The sequence below is a fragment of the Crocodylus porosus genome, unplaced genomic scaffold (genome assembly GCF_001723895.1).
Source record: "Crocodylus porosus isolate Cpor-Errol unplaced genomic scaffold, CroPor_comp1, whole genome shotgun sequence".
Lineage (NCBI taxonomy): Eukaryota > Metazoa > Chordata > Crocodylia > Crocodylidae > Crocodylus > Crocodylus porosus.
In genome coordinates this window covers 118,522,914-118,543,262 of record NW_017728931.1, presented here as the reverse complement: position 1 = coordinate 118,543,262, position 20,349 = coordinate 118,522,914, and the positions used below count along the sequence as shown (strand labels likewise).

The 20,349-nt window shown below is 48.3% G+C and overlaps 1 protein-coding gene across 5 annotated transcripts in view; it reads left to right on the top strand.

Annotated features, from left to right (window-relative positions):
* Positions 1-20,349, top strand: part of CPNE8 (copine 8) — a 293,497-nt gene that overhangs the window by 148,165 nt on the left and 124,983 nt on the right. For 2 of the 5 annotated variants that reach the window (XM_019543523.1, XM_019543525.1), the window contains 8 exons: positions 1,362-1,403; positions 1,834-1,909; positions 6,489-6,542; positions 7,559-7,620; positions 15,753-15,799; positions 16,431-16,612; positions 17,230-17,357; positions 18,267-18,369. The exons of 2 other annotated variants lie outside the window; for them this stretch is intronic. In XM_019543523.1, the coding sequence (XP_019399068.1) occupies positions 1,362-1,403; positions 1,834-1,909; positions 6,489-6,542; positions 7,559-7,620; positions 15,753-15,799; positions 16,431-16,612; positions 17,230-17,357; positions 18,267-18,369 (694 nt within the window). The remainder of the gene's footprint in view (positions 1-1,361; positions 1,404-1,833; positions 1,910-6,488; positions 6,543-7,558; positions 7,621-15,752; positions 15,800-16,430; positions 16,613-17,229; positions 17,358-18,266; positions 18,370-20,349) is intronic. One more of the 5 variants, XM_019543524.1, reaches the window with a different exon arrangement.

Below are 20,349 nucleotides of genomic sequence, written 5' to 3'. Positions count from 1 at the left end.
TACCTAGGTCCCTTCCGACTCTAGCTACTATGAAACTATGAAACTATGAAATCCAACATCAGAGAAACATTTCCTGACTGTGTAGAGACTGTGCAGAGAACTCACCCCCTTTTAATTATATTTTATTTATAAATAATTGACTGATGATGCATCCTGTTATATATGTCACACCTACCGGTAGGCCACATGTATAATATCACCCTATCATAGGATGCACATTTGTTGCATCTAAGTTGGTATGTCTACCTGTAGTATAGTCTGACAGCATTTTATTCATATACCTGTCTGCAGTTCCTTTCCAAGTATGATATGTGCTCCAGAATAGGTTTGGATTTGTTCATTTGCCATGTAAACATCTGTCTGTTTAATTACCCAGCTTTCTAGCTGGCAAAAGATACACAGCTATAACTGGCTAGTGCATGGATCAAGTTGGCTGCCTTTAAACAGCTCTTAAATATAGCTGAAGTCAGTTCCAAAGGCTGTTGAGAAAAAGAGCAGGTTCCTACAACAGGACTTCCCAGGACCTCAGTGTCTCCTTGCTTTTGCCATGGTGCCCGTGAAAGCCCTGGCACTACTGAAAGCAAATTTTGATACCATCAAAAGCAAATTAATCAGTCTCACTCCACAACTGTACTACAAGCACAGTGTGTGACACTAGGGGAGATGGGGATGCTGGAATCTGAAGACAGGAATAGGATTGAGGTTAATCCATTACATAGTCGCTGGCTCCTTTGCTGTAAGCATGGAGCTAAGGTCTAGAGCACCAGTCTTAATGCCTAGTAGGCAGCAATATATGTCCCAGTATCTGTATGCTGAATGCCACAAAGTACAATGACAGCCATGGACACACAGCACTTCTCTGCGTGATTCATTTGAATATAATAGCATCTTTCATATGGTGACATCATTTTGAAATGCTTTAGAGGTGTGACCACATGGGGGGATCGATTCGAAAGAGACCAGAGGGGGAAAGAGAACAGTTATAGAATAACATAAATAATGGCAGTTGAATGAAGGGTACCTGTATTTGAGGAATTGGAGGCTGCTGCCATGTTTCCCTGCAATTCACAATGCAGTGAGAATAGTAGAGGGATGACAAACTTGGAAATGAGAGACTTGGAGAGTAGATAGGGGTTTAAGGGAGACTGGAAGCAACATGGAGAATGGATAAAGCAGGTTAATACAAAGAGACTGTTTCAGTGCTTTTGCGACAGCACTGAGTGTAGAGCCTCCGGACATGCTGATAGCACCAGGGAGCAGGGAGAAGAAGAGAGATGGTGTGATCCCTGCTTTTGTGAAAGTGTTCCACTCTGTGGAGTCTACAACTTGACTGGGAATAACCAGGGCATTTTGTCTTGCAGGACCATCAAGGTGGAGGTGTATGACTGGGACCGGGACGGCAGGTGAGGAGAGCTCCGAGGAGCTGTGGAGCCTTTTGCTGGAGGAATACAGACCCTAAATGTGCCTGCATGGTTGTAGCCCTAGTTAGCATGGGTGTGATCCTGCTTCTACCAACCCAGTGGGCAGGATCAGGGCCAGCTACCACTCTTTTTTCAGTGAGAAATGCTGTATTTGTGATGTTCAGGGCAGGTGGGGAGGAAGAGGAGGAAACAGGCAGGAAGGAAGGTGAAAAAGAGAAGGCAAGTGAGAAGTAGATTGCACAGTTGCAGTTCTTCCCAGGGCACCTCCTATGTAGCTGTGATCTAGGAAGGCTGCCCTTCCCAGTTACAGCATGAAAAGGTCAATGTGATTGTGATGCCCTGAGTCCCATGCCCCAAAGCAAATGATTTTTCTCAATACCATTTCTTATAGAGCTCCCTTTTACATCCACAGCCATGACTTCATTGGGGAGTTCACAACCAGCTACCGGGAACTGGCACGAGGGCAAAGCCAGTTCAACGTCTATGAGGTGAGTGGAAGACCAGGAGACCCCTAGTACCTACCCAAGGGGCCAGCTGTTCTGCGGCACCTTCCTGGTGTGGTTTAGAGAAGAGAAGCACATAGATGAACAGAAGATGAACTTGCTTGCCTAGGAGGGTAGTGTAAGTGTTCACCAGTGCTTTACATCTTGCACAATTTTTTTTTGCACCTATGAAGATGGTATGTATGTACATGGTATAGTGTGGTACCAAATCAGTGTGCTAACACACACAGGCTGCTCCCCTTTGGAGACCTGGACATGACGCTTAGCTTTCAGGAGAAATTAGTTTGATCATCTCCCCTGGCAACTGGAGAAGATTTGATCACATTGCACTAATAAAGTCAGTGTTCACTTGGCAGTCCCTGCTCAAGGGAAGGCAAAGCCTGGAATAGCAAAGGAGGTTGCAGGTCGGCAGAAAAAAGGACAAGAAAGCTACATGGGGAAATCAGCACTGGAATAGCATCAAGGATTGTAGGTTGGTGCTGACGGGCATTGGCAGAGCTGAGGACATGGGGAGTCCAAGATGGCAATCTCAGGTGGGGTGGAGGAGCATCAGCTGAGAGCTGTGTGGGGTGGGCACAGCCAGGTTGGAACTACAGATCAGGAACAAAGAAAGTTTTCTGGTGGGAGATTGTTCAGAAATCAATCTCTGAGCATTGAAAACATTATTAGCTAATTAGCCATTCCCTGACATTAATCAATAATAAAGGCTGTATTCTACTGTACAACCATAAAGAGAGGTCTTATCTTGGCTCTGAAAACATCTTTGAGCTACCCTAGGGCACTGCCACATCTTTGTTTGCTATTGGGCAGTTTTTTGTAGTTCTTTAGCTGGAGGATCAGTTTACTCTTTCTAGAAAGCCAAGACTGTCTGAGAGAGCAGGGGAGTACAACTTACTAGGGGTGGAAAAGGGGAGAGGGCCTAGGATGGACACCTGGCTGAGTGTGACACTGGGCTACATGCCTACCTGGTGTGAACTGAATTAAGTGAGGCTCTGCCAGTTGACATCTGTCAAATTACTGGCCCAGAAATGTGATGTCGCCAGCAAAGCTGAGGCTGGACCGTTTGGCTGTAGTTTACGATAAGCTGTGCCATATATATAGTTAGTACTATATAGTTAGATATAAGAAGAGTGATGCAGGTGCCTTCCTGGTGAACGCATCAGGGTCACTTTTAATATTGCCTCCTTGCCAGATGAGTTCTGCCAGAGGTATGGCAGGCTTCAGTCCACACTGTGCCTCCATCTATGTGAATAAGTGCAGCTCTTGTCAGGCCCCTTGTTCCTTTGCCAGTCAATCCCACAGACACTTCCAATAAACTCTAGTGCATCCCTAGGTTCATCTCAGGACTACTGCTAGTGGCAGCTGACTCCTCAAGTATGATACCTGAGGCACACTGACCCTGGCTAGCTTGCTGCAGGACCATCTCAAAGACCACTGGGATATTCTATCTTGATGAGTTGTGTGTGGGGAGGAAACATGGCCAGTCTGGGATGAAGAGATCAGAGAGCAGTGCCGGGCATGATTAGGAAAGTGGAGCAGAAACGTTAGTAGGCCATATCTTCAGCTGGGGTAAATCAGGAGAGCTCTGTCGCTCCAGTGCAACTTGGCTGGTTTGCACTAGCTGAGAGTCTGACCCAAAGGATCAAACATGATATGCGCATTGTGGTTGAACAGCGATCAAGAGGAATATGATACCATTTAACAGGCGGTGGAGCAGGTAAATGCTGAAAGAGATATAGGTAGTTTGGTGGGACTGTTGAGACCGAGCAGAGAAAAGTTTTGACCAAAAAGGAAGACCATTGTCATAAACCTGGAGTTGTGAAATATCCTCCTGAAGGGAAGCAGTAGGAGCCTTGTCATGGGAGTCCTTTATAGACAAGGCAAAAGATAATGCGCTTCAAGGGAAGCGTGTTCATTTCAGTCTGGAAGTGATCAAATGGGGCCTATGACATACAATCGGACCAGTCTGAATCCATCCAGCAAAGATCAGCTTCTCCCTGCCTCTGCATCCAGATCACAGAAACATTCAAAATGAGGCAGTACTTTTTTAATGTTCAAAGGGGTTCATATGGCTCTATCCAAACCCTTCCTTCGAAAGTGAAACACTGGAACAAAACCCAGAGAGGAGGTGAAGTCTCCGTCCTTGGAGGTTCTGAAGACCCAGCTCGATGAAGCCCCGGCTGGGGTGATCTAGTTGGGGCTGGTCCTGCCTTGAGCAGGGGGTTGGACTAGGTGTGACCTCCTGGGGTCCCTTCCAGCCCTCATTTTCTGTGATTCTATGAAAACATCTCCCTTGTGAGGTACTTCAGTGTGAATCCAGCCAAGAGAAATGTGTTCAAACACTGCCTATGCTGGACGATCCTGACCCACAGCCCTGTGGGCCTGGCTCTGTGCTACCCTGCATTTTGTCATCGTTTGCCCCTGTGAACTGCTGCTACCTGTGTGAGTGGAGCTGCTGAGCGGGTAGCATTTTGCACAGGTGGAGTGCCCGTTCAAGGCACTGGAGTAACAGGTGCCCAGTCCCCAGGCCAGCCTCTGGCTGCTGTGAATCAGCACTGCTCCACTGACCGGGCCACTCACCCTGTATTCATAACATAGATCGCAACGCCCATGTGTGAGCGACAAACAAACCTCAGCAGTGACCCCATTGCTTTGGTTCCCTCGCATCCCCATGCCTGGGTTTCCTTCCCTCAAACAAAGTGACTTGTGCACTAAGCAGCCCTTAACCACAGTGGCTCCATCTTAATATCATCTAATGTGACATTTCTAGGGCATCTTTCAGACTGACCGCCCGATTCATATCTCAGCATGTCCCTTTATGAGCTTTCACAGTTCCCTTCAGCAGGAGGAAGGAGCGAGAAGGAGAGGTTGGGGGGAGGAGGAGCTGGCAAATAATCTGTGTAAATCATTAATGCCTTTTATTCTGGATGAATTCCCATGACCTTATCAAAACAGATCATTGAGAAGGGAAGGAAGAACCCCGTGATTCCAAATGAGCTCTTTCCAGAGGTAGAGCAAAAATGAAATTTCACTGGCTGGAAAGGCCATGTTCTTGTTTATCACGGAGTGGAAAGGAGAGCCCTTGGGAAGGCCAGCAGAGTTGCTCAGCTGGAAGAAGAGTAGGACTTGCTGCCGAGGGCAGGTAAGAAACAGATTCAGGAGAGAAACAGGCTTTCCCTATCCCAGGTGTTGGAACACCGGGCCCTTTATGGAGCAGCTGGGGGATTGAAAGGGAAGAGATCTGCAGAGTTTGAATAGCTGAGGAGTGGAGTCTCCAGACATGGATTTTCAAAGGGACTAGCTATTTCGTGCATCCGGGTTGAAATGTCTTAAAGGGACTTGGTTGTCAGAAAGCACCCAATACCAACCCTCTGAGAAGCAGGGCCTTTTCAGGTGTCATCGCTGGAGCACTCCAAAACAGAGGCACCCAAATCACACATCACTTTGGAAAAGCTCGACCATGGGATCCAGGAGCAGTGGACAAAAAGGACGCAGGCTCCAGAGAAGAATAATGCAGCAGGATGCTAGCTTGGAAATCTGCAACATACTCCCTGCTTAACCTTAGGCAAATTGCTTATCCTCTCTGTGCCTCTGTTGTGCGTGAGGGGGACAAGAGTACTGTCCTGATTGAGGGGGTGCTGCAAGGGTAAATAGATGGTAACAATGTGAGGTGCTCTGGGAATAGACATCATAGACATACCTTGGATGGTCTCTTGTTCTTGTCTATACATGGTGATATTCACCCCCAGATGTCAGGTTGGCATGGGACCTATGCCCTACTTATATCCTTCCTAAACCCTGCTAGAATGAATTTTAATATTGCCTATTTCTCACCCTGGGTCTTTGCATGTGATGGATTTCACCCACCGGGCTAGATTCTCTGCTGATGTAGCTTATCATGGCCGAGGAGACTTCAGTGGGAGCTACATGCCTTAGGAACCTTATCCGCAGTGCCTGAATCTTATGTTATATCACCACCTTTCTCTAGTACTGTTGCATTCACATCCCCTGTGGTCAGGAAGATATTCTGAGAAAGAGAAGGGAAATATTCTTTTTAATAGGAGAAACAGACTTGTATTCTCCGAAGAGCTGAGGGCTACTCATGCTGGCTGTGAGAAATTGCTTTTGCTTAGGACTGAATTTGTTGCCTTAGGCTTTTCCTCTTTCCTTATTCCTGCTAGGCTATGACCGTATGCACATCTGAAACAATATGGTTTGTTTCTGCTATGATGATGAGAAATGTGGTGGGGGGCAGAAGGAATTGCAGACTAAAACTAGAGATGAACACTCCAGTTATACTGAGACTTGTTCCCATTTCAAAATATTCAGCACGATGGCAGGATAGATAATTTATTAGAGCAACTAGGGGCCTGTCACTCATTTGCAATACTGAGGTCACTTGGAGTTATTCAGTCTCAAATAAGAGAGAGGCTCAAAGGCCTGTAAAACTGTACAAGTCCTATCTAAGTCTCAGTTGTGCATTGTTGGTGCCTCTTCTTGCTAGTCGGAATAGAATTTGCTCCTGAACAAACATTCAGTCTCTCCCACTTCTTTCTTGCTTCAGGTGGTGAATCCCAGAAAGAAAATGAAGAAAAAGAAATACATTAACTCAGGAACAGTAAGTGATTGTATTTCCCTTTGGCACTAATGCCACTTAAGAAAGGAGGAGGCAGTTGTCCTAGGATGATGTATGGCCCACAGACAAGCCTCCATGCAGTCCTCACCTGTCACAAGAACAGTTTTCACTGATCAGTGCTTTCATCCCTGTAAGTCTTTGACATGGGACTCTGCCACATAACAGCCAAGTGGTAGCTCGCAGTCATCGGTCAGCTTCTTATGGGTGGTTTTCAGGTCTGATCTTGTAAATTAAGCTGGCCTGGTTGCTGTCAGATCTTGGGTAAGAGAGTTCTGGGGAAAATCCAGGCGCTGGGACTTGCAGTGGGGGCCATTAATGGTTTTTTTCCTGAGTCTGTATTGAAGCCAGGGCAGAGGTGACCCTGGACTTGGTTGGAAAACAGAAGGGAAGGGTGTTCCTAGGAAAACTTTAGATTTGTCAGCGGAAATTCAAACACCAACCAATTTCAGCTGAAAATCAAAATGTTTTGATTTGGAAATACTACACTATCCTTCTATACGGGCAGGGTCCTGGGTTGTGCGATATAGGAGATTGTCTCCCGTCTTGGGGAGGAAAGGGGTAGTAGTATGAGAGTATCTGGTCCTGGTGCTTTATAGGAAATGGAGGGGTTTGGGGGCGGTGGGTGGGAAAAGAAGGCAACTACACTGCCACTTAGATGATGCACTGCGGTACCGTTTCAGAATCAGAATATTTTCAGGTTCGGGTTTTTTTAATTGAATGAAAAATCAACATTTCCATACAGAAATGAAACATTTTCATCCCCAAAAAGATTTTGTTGAAACCTGAATTTTCTATCAAAAAAAGGCCCTATGTGCCACACATTGCCAGGGAACAGTTTGGAAGGTTAGTCTATTCCTCGGGCCATAGATTCATAGTTCAGTCTCCAGAGCTCTCACACTAGCACCTTGTCTTCGCACTAAAGAAGGTGACCTTTGCACTAGCAATCTCTGAGGCATAATTCTTGGTATAACTGACTGCCCTCTCTCTTTGGCCCCGAGGTGACGCTGCTCTCATTCACTGTGGAATCAGAGTACACCTTCTTGGATTATATCAAAGGAGGGTAAGTGGGCTACTGTTTCTCTTCCCATGTGAGCAAGATGCAGGAGATGGGCAACCTGTTCCAAGATGGGGACAGAGCCACTGACTATTTCAGGGCACATGAATCGCCTGTTATTTTTGTTTGCCGTGTGCTGGCGCTGACAGCATGGCAGGAATTCTGTTCCCTTTGGTGCACCTAACTTGCACTTAGCCAGCCCCATAAAGGGGCATTTTTGGTGTTTACACTGGTTGCAACTCATTACCCCTGCACTGTGGACATGGAAGCACATGCAGTAGGCAATGCACTGGCTGGACAGCTATGTAGCTACATAATGCACATACCTAGGTATATGCCCTGGAGACCCGGGGAGAAGAGGACTCCTATTTTTTAGCCAAATAACCTTGTATTTAAGGCACATTGCCCACTATAACCCCCAGGTCCTTTTCTGCAGAGCTGCTGCTTAGCTAGTTGGTCCCAAGTCATTAGTGGTACATGGGGTTGTTCTGTCTTAAGTGCAGGACTTCACACTTGTCCTTGTTGAACTTCATGAGATTTATTTTGGAAGTTTGAAAACCATTGCTGTAGAGGATGGGGACCTAGAACCTGGGTGTCCTGCTTCATGGCCAAGTGCCTCTATGACTCAGCTCTTGGAGCTGAAATGTGGTAAAGTCCCCCTGTCCCTCCAACCCATTAGTTATCATTCTTTATCTGGCGTCTGTTTTATGACATTTGTTTACATAGACATGTATGTGCCCAAGCGGTGCATAGCCTGTTGCATGTGCTCAGTATGTATGCACATACTTGCACATTCACACTGCAAGATTAACAGGATCACAATCTGTACGTAAGTGCCAAAAGCCCCACTTATGCGGCTAGAGCACTGCCATTTCAGTTCACAGAGGGAAACAAAATTCTGTCCCGTGTGCTACTGCAGTGAGTCCCATAGCAACACCCAGAGGAAATTCAAGGCTCTTCTGGTTAACTGGATCTGTCCAAGCTTTGCAAATAGGGGAGTCCATTGGAACCCACCCAGTGGTGTCTAGGCTTTGCTGTTCTCCAATCCTCCTGGCCTATCTGACTGCAAAACAGAACCACTGAATGTCAAGTGGTCTCTCTGGTTAGTAGAAAGTCTCAAGCAAACTTCTTGTAGAAGTGTTGAAACTTTTCTTATCCTATCTACACTGGCAGGCCACCTACTTGTGTGACCAGTTGCCAGTTATAACCATTGTCAGCAACAGGTTGTTTTCCTGGGTCATCTGGGCCCCAGTTATGTCCGTACTACTCTCACTAAAATCAAGGAAGCAGTGGAGCTGGTCCAGCCATCAGTCAAGTGCTGTGGGATTGTACATAATGGCCTAGAGGATTCTAGGAGGGAGCACTGTAAAGCTTGGTCCTGTTGTAGCAACATCCGTTTTTGCGTAGCAAGCTGGTACAGACTCTGGCCTCTAGTTTTGGATTCAGATTTCAAACAGCCCGAAGTTTGGTGTATTCAGATCAAGGGGTTGGTGTAGGTCAAGCTCATTAAGGGCACAATGCAGCTCTGTGCAGAGAAGCAGTATGAGGTCTTGGCACTGTTCAGAGTTCTCAGACACAGGCTGCTTAACGTGCAGAGCCAAATTATATCCGGAGGCATCCATTCACAGAGCAGGGCAGTGACAGTTTCTCCCCACTGCTTGAGTGCAGCTGAGCTGGGAGCAGTGCATTCATTCCTTGCCACCACCTGCATGGAAAGATATCTGTTAATAAACTGAGGTGAGTCCCAGGAGGAGAAGTAAATGTGATAAGGAGTGGAAGTGATATGAGAGGATTAAAAGAGTTGAATCTCACCAGCCCAGGAAAGCAACAACTAATGGGGGATATCACTGTCTTCGCATGGAAGGACATGCTGTATCAAGGAGCAGGTTTTCATCTCATACGCCAGTCAAATGACATCAGTATAAGTTACAGGAGTTTTAGGACCCGCAGAAGAGCATGGTGGACAGAACAATGCCAGCAGTCACGGAATGAAATTAAAAATGGCCACATTTATGCTACTGGGGATAGCTAACTACCAGGGAGGTCTTAACCAGACCTTCTGCTGGTATAAATCACATGACAGGGGGAGCCACATCCATTTACTCCATCTAAGAATCTGCCTCCTCGTGCGACTGACCGAACAGAATCCCACTTTCTACTAAGGTTTTACTTATAAATGGTCTAGAAAGAGTGAACAGATGCTCTAGGCATGTTACAGAGAGGACTATTATACATCTTAGGTGGTTATAAGTAAATCAGTGAAATGTCTTATGGATGGTTATAAATCAGGGTTACAAGCAGCTGCCAGTCTCTTGCACTGTATGATCATTATGTGTTAGGCATTTATCAAATAATCTATTCATTCTTTAATTGAGTGATTCTCAACCAGTGTGATGTGGCCCCATGGCATGCCTTGATATCCTTTCAAGGGTGCTGTGGCATGCCATGCCATGTTAGCACTGTTAGGTGTGCAAACATGATTCAAGAGAGAAACCCAGAGATTTCCTATAGAAATCTGTAGTGTTAAAAGCATTCTGCCCTGCTATGGTCTGTCTGAGCTCTTTGCAACAGAAGAACTGCTGTGTTGTTTTTCTATAGTCAAAAAGGAGTGAAAACTAAAAGCTGGCATTTTCCAAGGGTGCCTTGAGTCTAAAAGCATTGTGAACCCCTGCTTTAGTACTTTTTATAAACCATTAATAAATTGGTCCTAAATCTCCCAAAAGAGCCCTGTTGCTTCATGCCCATAAAGGTAGACTGAATGAATCTCTGGAAATCACCCTGTAGAAGCCTGTCCTGCTCTGGCTCCAGGGAATTGGGAAGGGACCTCTTTGATCCTTCTCACCTATGCTTAGAGCGGGCATTACAATGGATCCCTTAGCACCTGATTCGAGTTACTTGAGGCCAAGCAGAAATTTCATCCTTGCTGAGCACCTGGCTTGAGGCAGATGTCCTGGATATCTGCTTTTGTGGCCTTGTGAGCTCTGGGCTGATTCTCAGGGTGGTACAGTGCCAGCTTATATACAGCTTGGTCTGTTGCCCACAGATGCAGAAGCCAGACGGTGATAAGTCAAAACAGGCATTCTGCAGAATGCTGCCAGTGCCATCCGTCCCCAGCCTTGGTGCCACTGCGTATGCCATAATCATGCCATATGCCTCCTTGTGCTCATGCAGACCTATTAGCAAGGCCAGGCCCAGGAGAGGTACCTGAGCAGCTGGAGAGAGGAGGCACCAGAGTTCACAGATGCTCCCGACTGCCAGCAAGGCAGGCTGTACAGCAGAGCAGCAGCTTTCTGTGAGCTCACATTAGCGTGTGTACAGAGAGCACTGAAAGAATGGGTCTCTTCAAGGAAACAGGGTGCATGTTCCTATCCAGGGTCCCCGAGTCCACGCTAATAGCATCCTCTGCCTGAGGCCCCTGGGAGGTACCGATAGACACGGGTACCCCATCGGAGAGGCCTAACAGCCAGAAGTCATCAGCAAGAGCCTGAGCCTGGGTCCTTCATGGCAGCCTTTAGCCTTGTTCTTTACACCTGGCCACCAGCTGCTTTCACTTCAGGCTTCAGGTGCCAGTTAGCAGGGAGGTACTGATTGATGTGGTGGGTTGTGACCAGTTTGGCCCAGACCCCAGGGAGATGTCTTGATATGCCAGTAGCACATAATTAGGAACTCCCTGCATGCACCAGGGCTGGTCCCATGGATGCGTGCGACAGCTGCATGTGACAGCTCCACTTAGAAGTAGAGGGGTAGTGGTAACTAGTAGTTAGAGCATGTGGCTTGGGAGCCAAGACTCCTGGATTCGATCCCTAGCTCCGTGAGGAAGTGGCATGGAGGGGATAGAGCAGGGGAGCTGGGAGACAGGACTCCTGGATTCTGTCCCCTGCCCTGCTGCTTGCTCACTGTATGACCTTGGATAAGTCACATCTGCTTTCTGTGCCTCAGTTTCCCATTTGTAAAATGGGAATTGTGACACCAGCCCATCTCTGCCAAAGTGGATCTCCCTTCTCCTCTGCCTCCGTCACTCTCTGTGGTTCTTGGGGCAGGACTCGGAGCGTCCCACTCAAGCATCGCTCCGTCGGCGTGTGTTTGGCAACATTCAGGGCTCCACTTCTTCAGACATCCCTGACATCTGTCACAGTTGCGCACATCTCACTGCTGCACCATGTGATGGGCTGTTTTGTCAGATTAACTATGGTCTCTTCTACCTTGTGGCAACTGTGTAGCTTCCTGGATTCATTTCCTTTTCTTGACAGCAGGCTGTGTGGGCTCAGCTCTCACTAGAAGGGTTCACACTGTTTAGATGAGAGAGCTAGTTGCATTACATTTGCAGCAAATAGTCTTGGAGAAGTCTGCTGTGCTGGCCTGGTTAGATGAAGATGCAAGAGAAGTGGTGCTGGCTCCTACCCTGGGGGTCTTTAAGAGGAGGCTGGATGTACACCTTGCTGGGGACGTTTGGCGGGGGGTCGGACTCGATGATCTCCTCAGGTCCCTTCTGACCCTACAAACTATGAAACTATGATGGGGGCTACTTAGGGACATTTGCTGCATGTCATGTAGGGCAAAACATTTCTCTGAGCTAGATTGGGGGTGAGGCAGATGGAGCATTGTGTGAGGGAAAGGGGTGTAGGAAAGAGGTGTGGAACAGACCATGTGAGGGAACACACTGCAGGGGCTGGGGACGGGGATAGGGTGGCAGTGCATGTTTAGGTGGGGGAAGTGCAGGTGGGGGTATGTCCAAGGACTAGATGTGGGTTGGGGTGCAGGGTGTGTTTGGCTGTGGCTCAGGTCTGGATGGTGGTGCGAGGGGCTGTCTAGTTGCAGGTGAAGATCTAGGTGGGGGTGTGGTGCAGTGTGGATGTGGAGGCAGGTAGGGGTGAAGGTGCAGAACTGGACATAGCTGGGGCTGTGCTTTCAGGTGAAGGTGGCAGTGTGGGTCTGAGTGGGGGTAGCAGTTGGGGCTGCAGGTTCCCATCCACATGGCAGTTCAGGTGAGCTTGTGGGGTCTGGATGCACATTTGAGTGTGGGTGTGGGTGGGCTGTGAGGGAGGGTGAGGGTGGAGCTGCAGGTTTGGGTGGTGGGTGCAGATGTGGACCCAGATGTGAAGGAGTCTGGGGGGTCCTGGTGTGAGTGCAGATCTGGGTGCAAGATTGGGGGGAGCTGGGGGTGGAGGCAGGATCCGGGGTGGAGAGCAGGTGCAGGTATAGGTGGGGGGTCTGTGTGCAGGTGCTGGGGGTGGATTCAGGTGGGAATCAAGTGCAAGTGCAAGTTGCGTTGGGCCCAGAGGAGGGTGGGTGTCAGTGTGACTTGGGTTGCAGGTCCAGATGGGCAGTAGGTTGTAGAGAAAGGGTTTTAAACTGGTGAAGGAATGGAGGGGAGTGTGTAGGGAGATGTGATCGAGAGCACAGAGAGGGATATCTGAGATGGGGCTTGTGGTGTGCAAGTCATGTGAGTGTCCGCTGGAGTTTGGAGGCTTTGGGGAGTCTGCCTGCGCATGCGGGGGGCATTGGGTGGGGCTGTATAGACACGTGTGCTGGGGCGGGGGCATGCGGCCCATGTTGGGGAATAGAATTCCCATAGACACGTAAATGCCAACGTGCCCTGTAGACAAAGGAGATGGTCCAAATACCACTTGGACAACCAAATCTAGACATGGAGGCGTCCAGAAAAGAAGAGACTCCACCCTGTGGTGTCCACTTGTACCACTCACACCCCTCCGGCTTAGAAAGGAGCCCAGGAGTCCTGCCTTGCTGTTCTTTGTTCTGTCCACGACACATTGCTGCTTCCACCCATGCGTGGAGTATTTTATAACACCAGTGACAAAAACTCAGCTCACATGTATCCCCTGTCACCTCTGGACTCTCATCCTGGCATGACAGTAAGTTGATTGACCTTCTTGCCCCATTTGGGGCTGATTGGCCAGACAGCACTAATGTTGGGTATGAGTGATGGATACAAGATCAGCCGGCAGATGCCCTTCTGCCAAGAGCTGTGGCTCTTTTCATCATCTCAGCTGTGACATCCCAGCTGTCAGCCCCTGCCACAAACCAGCATCCACTGTCCTGTGACAAGCTGTGCCCTCAGGTGTCCGGGGAGAATGTTAACAAGGGGCTGGTGCTGCTGTGGGGGCTTGACACCTTACCTGCCAGAGGGGAAGAAACAAAGCCAGTGGCAAGAGGCTCTTGTTGCATTGGCCCTGAAAAATGGCAAGTTCAAAGCCTTGCATCCCTTAAATGATGAGCAACTCCAAGCCAGGATGCTGACCCAATGCATCGGAGGGTGTTGAGGCTCTGTAAATTCAACACAGCTCTTAAAAAAATGGGGAGTAGGGTTTGTATGCACAGGCTGAAGTGCTGCCTCCACCCGCCAGAAGTACCTCTGGAACCTGTAAGCCAGACCCTCAGATGCTGTAAATTGTCATAGTGCAATCATAGTGAGTGGAGAGGCACCCATTTACACAGAGGCCAGATGTATTCCTAGTGGGTGTCTCACTGCATTTGGGCACCTAAGTGTGATTCTATTCCACCCTGCTCAAGTCCGTGAAAAAAACGATGAATGCATCTACTTTTGTTATATGCCATCATCTGGCCCTTATGACTGCATCAGGTTTGCTCTGTGATTTGGACAAGCCTCTAATGCCCGGTCTTTAAATGTGGATTCTAACTTGAGGAACTCATCTGGCATCAATTTTATAAGGACTTGATTTTCAGAAAGGGCTGATTGCCCTCCTCTTCCCCTCCTACCGTGCAGGAAATCACTGTTACCTCTGTGGCGGGTGTCTCAAGTTGAGCAATGTGAATGTTGGCCTTTGGAAACAGAGCCTTAGCTAATGTAAAAGAAAACAATTCCACTGACATCAGTACAGCCAGGCTGATCTACATCAACAGGATGCAGATTTTGATTCTCAAGTCCTGATCCTGAATATGTTTTCAGCCTCTCTAAATCCAGGACTTGTGTATGCACCTGAGGAAAAAAGGGAGCTTGGGTATGATCCTGAAGGGCCTGGTGCAACTGCATGGGTTCACTTAAAAATGACAGTGAGAAAAGTGAGAGAGGAGTCAGGCCTAGTGGAATTACTCCTGATTTATTCCAAGTGACTGAGATGAGAATCTGATCTGCAGGTTTTGTTACTGCCTATTCAACCAAACCACTTCTCAGGAGCAGGGATGGGGTGAGAGAAGGAGCCTGCATTCATAGCACAGTGTTGATAAATCATGGGGCATAACCTTCTATGCTGCCTAATTAATGTAGCTAATCAAAAACTAGCCTGATCTTACGTAACTGCTGCGGCATTGTCGTCAGCCAAATCACGGGCAGGCCTTGAGAAGTAAGACAGAGCACAGGCAGGTACTGTGCAGGAAATCACATCCGCTCCGTCAACATGTAACCCTCGTGTGCAGCCTCTGAGCTGTGTTGCCAGGGGCGTGGTGGTGGCCAAGCTGACAGCACATCTGTCTGCTGCTATTTTTGAGCCCCTTTCCCCCAAGGGTTGGAGCCTGGGGCCTGTGCCCCAGACCCCGCTTTTTGCTCAGCACTTTGTAACGGCCAGATTTTCAAATGTCTTATATTGACCCAGAGCCTCCATTAACGTAGTGGGTAAAGCTTTTGCCTGCAGTCCCATTTTTGAGACCTTGAGATGCATCTAGTCCAATGTCCTGTCTGCAACAGGGGCAAGGAACAGGTCTTTTAGACTAGGAGTGTTAGAAACAGGGCATGCGTAGAGTTATCCATGCCCCATCATACCCCCCAGGCACCAGAAGTGTTGTGTTTAATAGTCCCTAATGGACCTATCCTCCATAAATGTGTCCAGTCCTGTTTTGAACCTTGTTACACCAGTGGCCTGCACCATAACTTGTGACAATGACTTCCATGTGTGAACAAAAGCCATAAGATGGTAGCATGGCTGCCAGTTGTCTGAGGGATCTTTCTGGCTGCCAAACTTGACACCCATGCTCCAACTGGCAGATCTGTATCTTAGCCCCCGCGAGGCTAGAACTGCACAGTTGGAATCTGAATTTTGCAAAAAAGCAAGAGTTTTAAGGTTGGGCTTGGGCCTCAAGGGTGAAGGCTGAGCAAAATGCCTCCAGACCAAGTCTCACACTGCAGTAGCCTCTGCCTCATACTATCATTGTCACTTTTCTAGGACACAGATCAACTTCACCGTGGCCATCGACTTCACAGCTTCCAATGGTGAGTCTCCGTACCAGAGATGTGGTGGGAGGATTCCCAGAACAAGGCTAGACCTCTGAGTTAGGGCACTCAGTGGCTGTTCACACAATAAATGATATTGTAACTTCTCTGAGAGGTTACATATTTATTGCACACTTGCAAATTCTTCATAAGATGCTTTAAAATTAATAGTCACGTGAGGTATAGGCAGCTTGATAAGTCCCAGCCAGATAAGGAGCAGTAGTCAATTTTCAACAAACAAATGGCCTACCCAGACCCTTTGGACCTGGTTCTGATCTTGTTTGGATCAGTGATGCCAGGATCACTTCCCCAACCTCATTGGAAATACTGATGATGGAAAGAGATGAATCGGGGCCACTAGTCAAAGCCTGTGTATGGCCCCTGGGCAAATTCCCAGGGAAATCAGGAAGGGGCTGAATAGCCTTTCACCTGCACACACATCAGTTGTCCCCCCAGATGGCTTAGTGGAGTTATTCTCGTTTGCCTGGTACATGTGAAAATCAGGCCCTGGCCTCACAGTGAGAGCATAGTTTTGCCCCCTAAAGTGACCTGACAATGTCCAGGTATATACCACACACCCCTCTACTGCTGTGCTCTCTGCTTGCCTCTAACTCTTCTCTGTCTCTGGCAGGAAACCCCTCACAATCCACTTCCCTGCACTACATGAACCCCTACCAGCTCAATGCATATGCTATGGCACTGAAAGCAGTGGGCGAGATCATCCAGGACTACGACAGTGACAAGATGTTTCCTGCACTCGGTTTTGGAGCCAAAATCCCTCCGGATGGGCATGTGTCCCACGAGTTCCCACTGGTACTGCCATCCCCTTTGAGTCTCTCTTGCACGCCGTCTCTCTCCAGTGGGTTCATCTTAGTACTAGACTGGCCCACTGAGCAGAAAAGGCCACTGACCTGGCCAGGAGGCTGCCATGTAGGTGCACCAAGGGAAGCAGATTCTACCCCCATGTGAATACCCGATATCTTCCTTGAGCCCTACTCCCTGGAGATGTCTACCATGCTCCAAGGCACAGCCTATGGAAGTCAAGTTAATACCATAGCTGGGACCCCTGGATTCAGTTCCCAGCTCAGGCACTATTTTTGTGTGGCCTTGGCTGATTCGCTACCCCTCTCTCTGCCTCAGTTTCCCCATCTGGGAATAATGGTGCTCCGAGACCATGGGGTAGAAAATTCTGTGTAACTGCTAAATATAATTATTACTGTTCCTCTAAGCCCTCCGGGAGGTGGTCTTCATTTCCTTGAGCACAAGCCCTCCTCGTGATGCCCCTCAGTACAAAGGGGAAGCCCTCACGTTGCTCTCAGTGACTCCCTCGGCCAGCACTTTGAGCATCCTTGTCATCTGATGGGGGAGGTAAAAGAAACAAACAGGGAAGGGGGAAAATGAGAAACCATTTCTCCCTGCCTTCTTCTCAGAACGGCAATGCTGACAACCCCTACTGCAACGGTATAGAGGGCATCCTGGAAGCCTACCACAAGAGCCTCAAGACAGTCCAGCTGTATGGCCCCACCAACTTTGCACCAGTGGTTAATCATGTGGCCAGGTAAAGGCAGCCAGTGCAGTGGGTACATGGCAACATCACACAGACCTTCATGCCCTCTTAACTCCTCCTTGAGCTAGAAGCAGGGCCAGATGAACCCTTTAGTGGGCCCTGGGCAAACAAACTCATGGGCCCCGGGCTGGTCGAGACCCCGTCCCCACCCAGCACTGCTTGGAGCCACTGCTAGGAAGGTTTAGGGGAAAGGAAGGGAAGGGAGGCAGATGGGTCCATTCACACCACCACCACAGAGGGAAGGACCAGAGGCTCCCACAGCTCAAGGCCCTAGGCATGTGCCTAGTTTGCCTATGTGTTAATTTGGCCCTGGCTAGAAATAGGCTCTTAGCCCAGAAACACTTGGCACCATCAGAGAGCAATGGGAAGTCCCCCCATGCCACTAAGTGGTCCACAAGTAGCAGTGAAAGAAACAAGAGCTTGGCAAGCTACTGTATCTGGCAGAGGCATGTACAGCCCTGCTTTAACAGTCTGAGGCCATTATTTCCTGTGGCACCTCCACTTCCAGCAACCATCCATGCGAAGTAGCTGGGATAACCCGCATGCCTTTCCTTTAACCCAGAAGGATCCTGATTGGGTGAGTGGTGAATCGCTCTTTCTTTGGGACTTGCGCTGTTCCTAAAATGTACTTGTCAGTGCTAGGAGTGGAATTGAAGTGTAGAGGACTCCCTTAATTTTGCCACAGACGTCTTTAAATCTGGGAAACTAAACAGGCTACTCTAAACCTTGACAGTGAGATGGATCTACCTTCGGTACTCGCTGGAGCACTTCAGAGTGAATTGAGTATGCAGCAAGTTTAGCCATCAGGTCAGAGGCCCCAGGACTACTTCTCTTCTTACACAACAGTACCCTACTGCCCCCACTCCAAGCCTGTACTCAAGTGAATATCTCCCTGTCCAGGTATGCCACGGCTGTCCAGGATGGTTCCCAGTACTTCGTTTTGCTGATCATCACAGATGGGGTGATATCGGACATGGCCCAGACAAAAGAAGCCATTGTCAATGTGAGTAGTGGGAGCCATGCTCATGTACAGTACCACCAGATCATTTCAGCATCAGACTTGGATGTGAAGCAGGGCTTCGGCATACAGTATCTGCAAACCCTCATTGCAACATCCATATGGGTGAAACCCACTTGCTTGCTCGCTCGCTCACTGGCTATCACCAATGGCTTATGCAGAATCCCATCCCCTGTAAGGGAAATGGTTCACTTGGGTTTTCCCCACTGAACCTAGCTCCAGGTGAAATGGTTGCCACCCAGCAGTCCTCACAGGGGTAGGGAGAGGGTTGGGAATTAGCATGTTCCTTAGACATTTCCTTCAGTCTTTAGCAAGGAAATGTCATGCCATGTCCTGTCCTTGACCCTTCAGATACTTCAGACACATAATTGTACATGGAGAGGCAGACACCTGGAGCAACCCGATGCCTTAGTTTTCCCCCTCCTCGTTCAGGGAGCCTGTCCTTGCACTGTGCCCTCTGGTTGGTACAGTCTGAGGGCCCTGGTAGACATGATATTTGTTCTACCATGTCAGCAAAAGAACTGGCCACCTATTCATGCTGTTTGTTGCCATAAAATAATGGATGATCTGTCTCAGAAGTGATGGATCCAGGACGAAAGAGTCTGAAAGAGCAACTTCTTTGTCTTTCTGGGACAAAACATGGGATCAGGTCGAGACTGCCCCCACAACTTTTCCACAGGGCTCAGCTCTCCCTCCTCCACCCCTCCTCCCTCCTTCTGAAACCCAAGTTTCATGTCTCTCTCCCCCTCCAAGAGGCAGTGTCTGGCTTGGGCTACCTACCAACCCTTTTAATGACTGGGCTTCCAAGAAGCATGAGACCAGACAGTGCCTCCATGGCAGCGCTCTTCAGATCCTGGCTGCCTTCCAGCCCTTTAAATGTCCTGACTCTTGAATATGTTGTCACCCGTAGCGCTTTATTTTTTATAGTGATTTATTTTTTGTAGTCCTGCAAATATGTCCAGGGCCCTGAAATGACCCTTATGCTTCACCTTCTGATTGGGTCCATCCAGTGTCACCTTCATTCTCCTTGCCTCTGGACATACTCTTTCACACTGTCCTGTTCCCATACCCTCCAGCAGGTAAGAGGTGGCCCACTCTGTTCTTTTGTACTCAGGTAAGGAGATAGCCAGAAGAGGAAAAGTCACTGGTCATGAACAGGAAGGGAATGTCTTAGGGGCCTTGTTTGCCATGCAGCTGAATGGCTACACAGTGAATCAAATATTCCCTGTACTAACACAAGGAAATGTGTGATTCCTATTCATTCAACATCCCACCCACAAACTCTAATCAGCAGCATATTACAAATGCAGGAAATAATTAGCTCATTAGAGGTAATTTCAGAGAATTTGTGACCAAGTCCATCCATGGTGCAACTCCATTAAGGTCAACCAGGTGGAGCTGCCCTACGATGTCTGCATCGTGATCATGGGGAGTGCTGGGGAGGGAAGCCTTGATTACTGTCTGTGGGTAATAATGTTGCCAGAGATCTGACCGTTGCTGAATTTTGTCTGTTGAGGCTCAGATCCCTGCCTACTATAAATCAGCATAGCTCCTCTGAAGTTATGCTGATTTACACCAGCTGAAGACCTCTTCCGTAACTGAGTATTGAAACCATCAAAGCCTGTGCAGACAGTTAGCTCTTTTTCAACAGGCACAGACAATGGAGGGTCATCTAATCACCTAGTACATCCCTGTCATACATTTTCTGTTATTGCCAGATGACTTGTATCCATCATATCTTGTTAGTCTGGTGTCTGTAGAGGGATCAATAAATTCTCAACTTAATGGTGCAGAAGTCTACTGCCTGGTGCAGAGATTTTCTGAAGATAAGTGCTCCTCTTCCTTAGACTGGTGTCATAGTTTCATAGTTTCTAGGGTCGGAAGGGACCTGAGCAGATCATCTAGTCCGACCCCCTGCCATGGCAGGAAAGAGTACTGGGGTCAAATAACCCCAGCAAGATGTTC